This window comes from Bubalus bubalis, chromosome 17 (assembly GCF_019923935.1).
Source record: "Bubalus bubalis isolate 160015118507 breed Murrah chromosome 17, NDDB_SH_1, whole genome shotgun sequence".
NCBI lineage: Eukaryota > Metazoa > Chordata > Mammalia > Artiodactyla > Bovidae > Bubalus > Bubalus bubalis.
Window position 1 is genome coordinate 1,584,038 of NC_059173.1, and position 9,287 is coordinate 1,593,324.

A 9,287-nucleotide genomic window follows, 5' to 3' on the forward strand; every position below is an offset into this window, starting at 1 on the left:
AGAGTCTGCCTGCAATGCAGGAGACCCCCGTTCAATCCTGGGTTGGGAAGGTCCCCCAGAAAAGGGATAGGCTACCCACTCCAGTATTCTTAGGCTTCCCTTGTGGCTCAGCTGGTAAAGAATCTGCCTGCAATGCAGGAGACCTGGGTTCAATCCCTGGATTGGGAAGATCCCCTGGAGAAGGCAAAGGCTACCCACTCCAGTATTCTCGCCAGGAAAATTCCATGGGCTAGTCCATGGGGTGGCAAAGAGTCGGACGCAACTGAGTGACTTTCACTTCACTTCACTTCCAGGGATTTCCCTGGTGGTCCAGTGGCTAAGACTCTTTGCTCTCAAGGCAGGGCACCCAGGTTGGATACCTGATCACAGAACTAGATCCCACATACCACAGCTAAAGATCTTACGAGCTGCAATTAAGACTTGTGAGTGCCTGTGTCTGACTTTTTGAGACCCCCATGGACTGCAGCCTGAGAGGCTCCTCTGTCCATGGGATTTTCCTGACAAGAATACTGGAGTGGGTTGCCATTTCCTCCTCCAGCGGATCTTCCTTACCCAGGGATTGAGCCCACCTCTCCTGTATTGCAGACCTACTAAGACCTAGGGCAGCCAAATAAATAACTAAATAATTAAAAAAAAAAAAAAAACAACCTATTCCCAAACCCAAGATTCAGAGAAAGCCCAACTGGGGGAAAAAAGAAAAAACCTTGAGAATAGCTTAGCCTTCCTGGCTCCCAGTTTAAGAAAGACCTATCCCTTCAGGAGAGAACTTTCTCCAGGTTGGATGGGGCCATGTTCTCCACCCCCTCCAGGGGACTGCCCTCCTCCATAACTCACCTTTGGCCGGACTACTGCGATATCCAATCTCCCTGCTTCCTCCCTGGCCACCCTCCAGTCCAACCCCCACCACCAGTCAGAATGTTATTCTAAAATGCAATCTGAGCATTCCGTTCCTGTTCAGGTTCTGCAACTCTGAGGTGTGGCAATTCAGGCCCCACTTGACCGAGTCCTGACCGGGGGAGCTGCTGTTTGATGTCTCCTCCCCACCGCCCCCTCAGGGTGGGTGCAGGACTCGTGATTCCCAGTGCTTGGTGCTGAAAGGATGACTGGCCCAGGCTCTGCAGCCAACACACGTGGAGACCTGCTGCCTCTGCCGTCCTTGTCGAAGAACCAGTGCAGGACAGGGCGCTTGTTAATTTTACCCAGGACAACTAGTCTGGGGAAAGCTAATCCACCAGGCCTACGAAGCCAGCTGTCTTTCAAAGAGAGGCCAAAACCAACAACCAGGACAGATGGAAAGTCAAATAAATCACACCTCAGAGTTATAAGCAAAGGCTCAGGCTGAGCCCAGGTTTATTTCCCAGACTGGAAAGAAAACGCAGATGAAAGGAGACAAGGTCTGGGTGTGCTCTTTGTGGCTTTGCAGCCGCAGGACAGATGGGTGGGAACCTGGCCCCGGGAGCAGAGGACTCAGGCAGGCAAGGCAGGCAAGCCATTCCTGCTCTCCGGATCTGCCTCCCAAGGGACAATGGAAATGAAGTTGCTTTGCGAACTGCCAAGGGCAGAGCAGAGGCGAAGCTTCCTGGCTCACTGGATCATGGCCAGCACTTTGGGCAGCATCTTCTGCTTTAAGGTGGAGTCTGCAGGCTGAGAGTCCTTGGCCTTCAGGATGACCTCATGGGCCTCCTGGAAGAGGACCTCCCCCACCGCCGCCTCCACGCGCTGGCGCCATGCGGCCAGCTTGGGTCGGCCTTTGAAGACTTGGCAGCCGGCACCCACGGGCTGTAGGGAGAGAGGGGATGGGATGGGTGACCACGTATCGCAACACCAACCTGGTTTGGAGGCCATGGAACTCCAGAAGGTTTCTCCACAGGGTCCCACAGCCAGGGGCATGGTGTGAGCAGGACTTCAGCACCACCCAGGACCCCCCTGCCTCATCCCCCCACCACCACCCACAGCACTCACGTGCATCAGCTCCGTGATGGCTACCAGGTCAGCCAGAGAGATGTGGGGCCCGGTAAGAAAGGCTTTGTCCTGGAGGAACTTGCCCTCAAGCACCTGCAGGGCCATGTCCAACTCTGCCAGCGTGGTCGCCAGCATCTCAGGAGAGACCGGCTCACCCAGGAAAACAGGGAGCATCACCTGATGGGTGGGCAGGCAGAGTGGGGGCTTAGGGGCCGGCATTCCTACCTGACCTCCAGGGCAGCACCTGAGACTTTAAATGTAAAAGGTCCTTAAATATAAATATAAGGTCTTTAACTATAAAAGACCATCAGAGGGTAATTCTGATTTATTCATGTCTGGAAATGCTATAGAGTAGTTAGAAAAAAATGCATTAGATCCACCCGCAGCATTGTGGAAAAATGCACATTGCATGATGATCTGCGGGCGTTTATATAAAATTGTAAGCGCTCAAAGCAAAGCATTGTTTTTGGGCTACACATAAATGTAATATGTAGAAGATCATGAACTGAAAGGACTTGAACCAGATGTCAGGGGGCAGGCAGTGGGGGCAGACTTCAGGAAGGGACACGGGCAGCAAAGAGGTCTGTTGATTTTTGTCCCCTAATGTTTCTTTTCTTATATATATCAAAAATGATAGAAAACACAACAATGAAACTGGTGACCCAGAATTAAAGATACACTTTGAGAAAGGAGGTGTGCGCCTCTGAGAAGAATACGGAACGTCACGAACACCCGCCATGATGACGCTAGAGAGAAAATAACCTTGTTTTTTTTTTTTTTAAAGTCATCAAAGAATACAGAACTTTAAAAGAAAAAGGAAAAATAAAAGAAAGAACAAAAAGTAGGAAAGAAAGAACAAAAAGTAGGAAAGAAAAAAGTCTAAACCTGCCTGTCTGATACGGAAACCACCAGCCACAAGAGGTTCCCGAGCTCTTAAAATATGACTGGTCTTAGACGAAATATGCCGTGAGTGTAAAATACACACCAGGAGACAGACACGGATCAATGGAAAGGACAGCGAGCCCAGAAATAAACCCACACGCTTCCAGCCAAGTAATCCACAACAAAGGACACGAGAACATACAAGGGAGAAAAGACAGTCTCTTCCATCAGTGGTGCAGAGAGGACTGGGCAGCTACATGAGGACAAATGAAATTAGAGCATTCCCTAACCCATAAAGATAAACTCAAAACGAACTGAAGACTTAAACATGAGACCGCAAAGAGTAAAGCTCCTGGCAGAAATCATGGGCGGAAGCCCTGAGGGGCGCTCAGGCGTCCACGGGATGCACACCGCTGTAGCCACCGCATTCTGGCTATTGTGAGTAATGCTTGCTGTGAGCGTGGGTACAAACATCCCTTTGAGATCCCGCTTTCAGTTATTTGGGGTATACGCCCAGAAGTGGAACTGCTGGGTCATACGGCAATTGTATTTTTAATTTTTTTGAGGAACCACCATGCGTTGTCCACAGGAGCTATTCCCCTTACCATTCCCATCAACAGCACACGGCAGTTTCGATTTCTTGTTATTCTCACTAACACTTATTATTTTGCTTATCTACCTATCTATCTGGGCTTCCCACGTGGTGCAGTGGTAAAAGAATCCACCTGCTAATCCAAGAGATGCAAGATATACAGGTTCAACCCTGAGTCAGGAAGGAGGAGGGAATGGCAACCTACTCCAGCCTGGAGAATCCCATGGACGGAGGAGCCTGGTGGGCTACAGTCCATGGGGTCACAAAGAGTCAGACACAACTGAGCAAGCAATCCTTGACCTATCTATCTCTCTGTAACAGCCATCCCAGTAGGGATGAAGTGGTATTTCATTATAGTCATTTAAAAAAGAATCTTTACTGAATTTATTACAATACTGCTTCTGTTTTGTGTTTTGGTTTTTTGGCCGCAAGCCATACGGGATCTTAGTGCCCCAACCAGAGATCGAACCTGCACTCACCCCCTGCATTGGATGGCAAAGTCTTAACCACTGGACCTCAGGGAGGTCCCCTCGTTATAGTTTTAATCTGCATTTTCCTAAGGATTAGTGATACTGAATATATTTTCATGTGTTTATTAGCCAAAATCATACCACTGATACTCTGAGTATATTGGGTTAAGTAAAATACATTCAACTGTTTCTTTTTACTTTTTAATTATGGCTACTGGAAAATTTTCAACTACATATGTGTCTCACTCTTTACTTTTGGGCAGCACTGGACAAAATGAGCTAAATTCCAGAGGGCATGAACCCTCCCAAGGTAAGCCACGTTCATCCCTGGGGTCCAAGCAGGTCGGGGTGCAAGCCTGCCATCTGTCTGGGAGTTTTCTGACGGAGCAGCCACATGGGGGACTTAGGGCAGGGCTGAGAAGCAGAGCCAACTCTTGGTTGCAGTTGGTGCTTAGATTCCAAATCCTTGCTGGAGGAAAATGAGCAACCTGATTCCACCCTCAAGACGTTTCTGAAACCAGAGATGAACGGAACTGTAACTGAAGCTGCATTCCAGCCCCAATCCTGACTAGCTGGAAGAGACGAACCTCCCACCAAGGATGCTTGACAGAAGAAAGAGCAAGCCCTGGGTCAGGATTTAATGCGCATCCAGTGTCCACTCTCCTTTATAAAATATGTAGCACACAGTAAGAAATTATCAGAATTAAGAAGAAAGAAGAAAGTAAGAAATTATAATGTAATGTCTTTACATTATAAGACATGTAAAGAAAGAGGAAAATGTGGGTGTTCCCTGGTGACCTAGTGGTTAGGATTCGATGTCACTGATGTGGCCCAGGTTCAATCCCTGGCCAGGGAACTGAGATCCCGTAAGCTGCCTGGTGTGGCCAAAATATAAAAGAAAAAAAAAAGAGGAAAATGTGACCCATAATCAAGATGGTAAAAGACAACCAATAGAAACAAACCCACAGAAAATCCAGGGGCTGAAATTAGCTAACAAAAACTTTAAAGTAACTATTATAAGAATCAATACGTTAAAGAATTTAGAAGAAAAGAGAGACCAAGTGGGTGAGTGGATGGTGAATTTCACCAGAGAAATGGAAACTCTAAAAAAGAACCACATGGAATCTCTAGAACTGAAAAAACACATATTTCAAATACAAAGAATGTATTAGACAGGCTTAACAGCAGCTTGGGCAAACAGAAGAAAGAACTGGGGAGTCAAAGCCGGGTCAACAGAAGCTACTTACACTGAAAGGAAGAATGTAAGGTTGCCCGCGCCCTGGTGGGCGATGCCGCACCGTCCCCCCTCCCCGGGGAGAGCACCTCACCTTATGCCACAGGGCTCGGAGGCAGTTTCTCCGCAGGGCTGTGTGCTGCCAGGCCAGGTACTCGTCCACACGGGCACAGGCCTGCAGGTCCTGAGGGTACCAGTGGTCGGGGACCTTATACTTGCGGGCCAGGTAGAGCAGGATGGCCACGCTGTGGGCGAGGGGAGGACGTGTTGGAGGGCAGGGGGCGGGGGGCCCACTGAGCCGCGGCTTGATACAGAGTCCCTTCCTGAATCTTCCTGACCACACACCAAGCTATTTTCTCCGTTTCCAGACAAGGAAGCCAGGCTTTAGAACAAGGATGGGACTTGCTCAGGGCACACAGGCTTTGGAGGCTGAGCTGAGAGTCTCCCTGAGGCTAACAGGCAAGCTCCTTCTATCACCGGGCTTAAATTCCATGGCGAGTCCTGCCAAGAGTTCGGAGCACAGTTTCTGACGGGAGGACCAGAGAGAGCTTCCTGAAGGAGTCAGCACCAAAGCGGAGCCCTGCAGAAGCTCAGCTGCTTCCAACTCTTTCCAGCCTGCATCCACTCTCATCCCACATTCAGACCCCCAGGAGGCCTGACGCTTCAAAAAGGCTTTCCTGCCAACCCTTCATCGTTTGTTCTCTGTCGTCCCTCTGTCCTCCCTAAAGAATCCTGCTGGAAACACAGGATGGTGTGGAAGCTTTGGGATCTTGGACCAGCGGGACAGACAAGGCTCCTGCAGCCCCCCTCCTGCCCTGGGTTAGCCGGGCTGACTTGGTGTTGGGATGGCAGGGCCGACCCGGAAGGACAGGGAATGTGGGAATTTGGGGCCACTGGGAAGGCCTTCAGGAAGGCCTTCGGGTACCCCAGGGGCTGGGCACCCCAGCCAAAGGGGCAGAAAACCTCTGTATCTGCCCCTAGCCCAAGCTCCGTACTGGGAATCCTGCTTCCACACCAAGCTAAACAGTTCACTTTTTTTTTCTTCTCCTTTTGTTCCCAGCAAGGGAGTTCTGAGGAAGACAAGGGTCCCTGCTGTATGGCAAACGTCCATGGGTCTGGTGGTCCTCCCAGGGAAGGGCAGTCCAGAGATGGGACCACCAGGAGACCTCAGTACAAGTTTGGCCTGGGGACCCCCCTCACCAACCACCACATGACTGGTAAGATGCTTGCTTTTCCAATCATCCCGTGAACTGAAACCGTGGGCAGGCAGGATCTAGGGGTCCAGCCCTGACTCTCTGCAGGATATTGGACTGAGGGCCCTTCACCTCGGAGAGGCGAGATGGTTCCAGCGGGGTCTGCCAGCAACCCTGGGGTCCCAGTTACCTCTCGGTCAAGATGAAGTCCCCGTCCTTCAAGACTGGCACCTTCTGCAGGGGGTTCACCTGGGCAAAGGCATCACTGAGGTGCTGGCCTGCAGAGAGCCCAGCGTGGTGGGTGGTGGGGAGGAAAATGCCCTGCCCTGCCTGGCTGTGCCCACCTGTTGTACCCACCCCCCTCAAAAGGCCCCAACCGCAATTTCATGGCTCTTCTCCAGCCCCCAGCCGCTCTTGGTGTGGGAGAGGCTGGCGGGGGTTACTGTGGGAGAAGTGGGAGGTTCTGCCAGCTGGTACAAAAGAGAGCTTGACACCCCTTGCCTAGTTCCTGTGGGCATAACCTCCCCCACTAGGAGCCCCCCTAAAACAGAGCTTAAGGAGCTCCATCCAGGGCAGGGCCTGTCCTTGCCCGGGCCCACAGACTCCCACCCTCTGCCTTTTCACCATCGCCAGCATCTCTGGCTCCCACATGGGGTCTGGGGGTGTCGCAGCTGCGGGGACTGGGAGACTGGTCCCCTGAGTGGACTCTGGCTTCCTTCAATGCCACTTTCCCTGTGGACCCTAAGGATAGACCCCCAAACACAGACAAGTGGCCTCTTCCTAGCGTCCACTTGAAAAATGAAAGTGAAAGTCGTTTAGTCGTGTCCAACTCTTTGTGACCCCATGGACTACACAGTCCATGGAATTCTCCAGGCCAGAATACTGGAGTGGGTAGCGCTTCCCTTCTCCAAGGGATCTTCCCAACCCAGGGTTCAAACCCAGGTCTCCTGCATTGCAGGCGGATTCTTTATGAGCTGAGCCACCAGGGAAGTCCAAGAATACTGAAGTTCGTAGCCTATCTCTTCTCCAGGGGATCTTCCTGACCCAGGAATCGAACCGGGCTCTCCTGCATTGTAGGCGGATTCTTTACCAACTGAGCTATGAGGGGGTGTCCACTTACTTGCAGCCAACTTCCCCTGGACCCTCTGTGTCCCCTTGCTTACTCCGCCCTGGGCACCAGGGACAGAGCTGGCCCTATTCTTAGGGTCCCACTGAAGCTCTGTGGAAAGGTGCAGCCCAGAGTCTCCTGGGACCCTGACCTCTGCTTGAGCTCACGGGAGTGTTTTCTGCCCCTTCAGATGCAGCCAGAGAGAAACTTCTGGGGCGCACGGGTCATCACTGCTGCCCCTGCTCAACAGCTTTCAGGGGCTCCCCAGCACCCCAGGAGCAGGCAAAGCTGCTCAAAGCCATCCACTGTCCCCCACGGCCTCACCTCTCCAGCCTCTCTCCTCCCTTTCCCCCCACCCTCCAGACTGTCCCTTCACCAGGACCCTCCCCTCCTCTCCTGGCGAAACACACCTCCTACAGTACCCTCTGTGGGACAGCCTGGCTGGGACGCCCCTTTGTGCCCACTCCCTCGCCCCTACCCCACACTCAGCAGAGGTGACTGCTGGGCAAGCCTGGGGGCTAGTCCCCCAAGGAGGCTGGACGAGATGGCGATTCAGGCCTCGGGACAGGCTGGCACAAAGGCAGAACGGCAGGCGAGCCTCGCCGAGCTGGGGGCGCTGCGTGGAAGGCTCAGCCCTGCAGAGTTGCCTGACTTGTTCTGTGCACCCCCCACACGCTCCCCCGCCCCGCACTAGCAACACGGGAGCACTGCCGTCCCTACCCTCAGCTGCCCTGGCATGCCAGCTGTGCCCTTGGGACTCTGGGGATCTGCCAGAGAAAGAACAAACCCTCAGCGTGCAGGGCTCCTCAACGCCCGCCCCCGCCCACCCCCCGCAGTCCCCCTCCTGCTCTCGGCATCCCAACGCAGGGTGCCGCCTTCTGAGAACTAGTGAGACAGTGGATACGGTAGGCGCGCAGGCAAAGCAGGAGGAGGAAGGAAGCGGGGGAGGGGGGCGGTAAGGGGGCGAGCGGGGTGGGGGAGGGGAGGGGGGAGGGGACCCAGGGCGGCCGGGGCCAGAGCATCAGCAGCTGGGGCCACAGTGGAGGGACTTGCTCTGCCCCTCCCCCAAGCAGCCGCCTAAATTCCTTTCCTCCTGCCCCTGTCTCTTCACCCAGTCCCGGTCCCCATGCCTGGTGGTAGCCCCTGTTCGCCAGGTTCCTGCATTCCTCATGTGCCCCCCACCCCTCTCTTTTACTCTGCTTCGACTGAGCCCCCCACTCCTCGTCGTCCATTCCAGGGACCCAGCCAAGTCTGGGGATCCCCAAATCTCCGATCTTCCTGGTGGCTGGCCGCAGGACGGGTGAGGCTCGGGGAGGGGCTCCCCTGACCTCCCCTCCCCATCCCCACCTCTTGGTCCCCCAAACCCTGGCAGGCAGGGCGTCCACCTTTGCGCAGGTCCACGGTGCGCAGCTCGAAGGGGATGCGGTTCTTCTTGGCGAAGATGTAGATGGCGCGGCAGGGTTGGGACAGCAGGTCCAGGTAGAGCTCCAGGCCCATGGCGGGGGCGGACCGGCCTCGCCACGCAGGGGACACGGGACTCAGAGGGCCCCGGGCCGCGACCGACTAGCGGCGTTCGGCCCGCCCCCCACGCGCTGCTCCCCATAGGCGCTCGGGCCGCACGCTCGGGTCCAATCGCCTGCGCCCGGAGGGCCTGCGGGGCGGGGGCTCCGGAAGGTCCCCCTCGGGGAGGCGGGCCGGTCACGCCCAGGTTCGTCTTACAGAGCAGAACTTCGCCAAGACTCAAGCCGGCTGCGGCGTGCGTCAGAAGTTCCTGCTTTAGGGATGAAGAAATCGAGACCCAGAGGGATCACGGGTCCAGAAAGTCTGACTCCAGCATCCACGATCT

General features: G+C 54.1%; 1 protein-coding gene across 5 annotated transcripts; it reads right to left on the reverse strand.

Annotated features, from left to right (window-relative positions):
• Window positions 1–1,319: 1,319 nt before the first annotated feature.
• Window positions 1,320–9,076, reverse strand: LOC102402536 (glutathione S-transferase theta-1). Of its 5 annotated transcripts, XM_025267275.2 has the most exons (6): window positions 8,827–9,032; window positions 8,162–8,208; window positions 6,524–6,611; window positions 5,235–5,385; window positions 1,963–2,139; window positions 1,320–1,779 (listed from the first exon to the last, which is right to left on the reverse strand). In XM_025267275.2, exons 5-6 carry the CDS (start codon window positions 2,134–2,136, stop codon window positions 1,585–1,587), a joined length of 369 nt encoding a protein of 122 aa, XP_025123060.2. In that variant the 5' UTR covers window positions 2,137–2,139; window positions 5,235–5,385; window positions 6,524–6,611; window positions 8,162–8,208; window positions 8,827–9,032; the 3' UTR covers window positions 1,320–1,584. The 5 variants fall into 5 exon arrangements, with proteins under 5 accessions (XP_025123060.2, XP_025123061.2, XP_006048174.1 ...); XM_025267276.2 differs by lacking the exon at window positions 8,162–8,208 and having other exon boundaries at window positions 8,789–9,032; XM_006048112.3 differs by lacking the exon at window positions 8,162–8,208 and having other exon boundaries at window positions 8,827–9,029.
• Window positions 9,077–9,287: the final 211 nt, after the last annotated feature.

Bases quoted from the DNA above. Each gene is read 5' to 3' on its own strand.
- LOC102402536 (XM_006048112.3), bottom strand. From the start codon at position 8,938: ATGGGCCTGGAGCTCTACCTGGACCTGCTGTCCCAACCCTGCCGCGCC. The intron at 5,386-6,523 runs GTAACTGGGACC...CCTCGCCCACAG, and splicing joins GACTTCATCTTGACCGAGAG to CGTGGCCATCCTGCTCTACC. The intron at 1,780-1,962 runs GTGAGTGCTGTG...CTCTCCCTACAG, and splicing joins CCATCACGGAGCTGATGCAC to CCCGTGGGTGCCGGCTGCCA.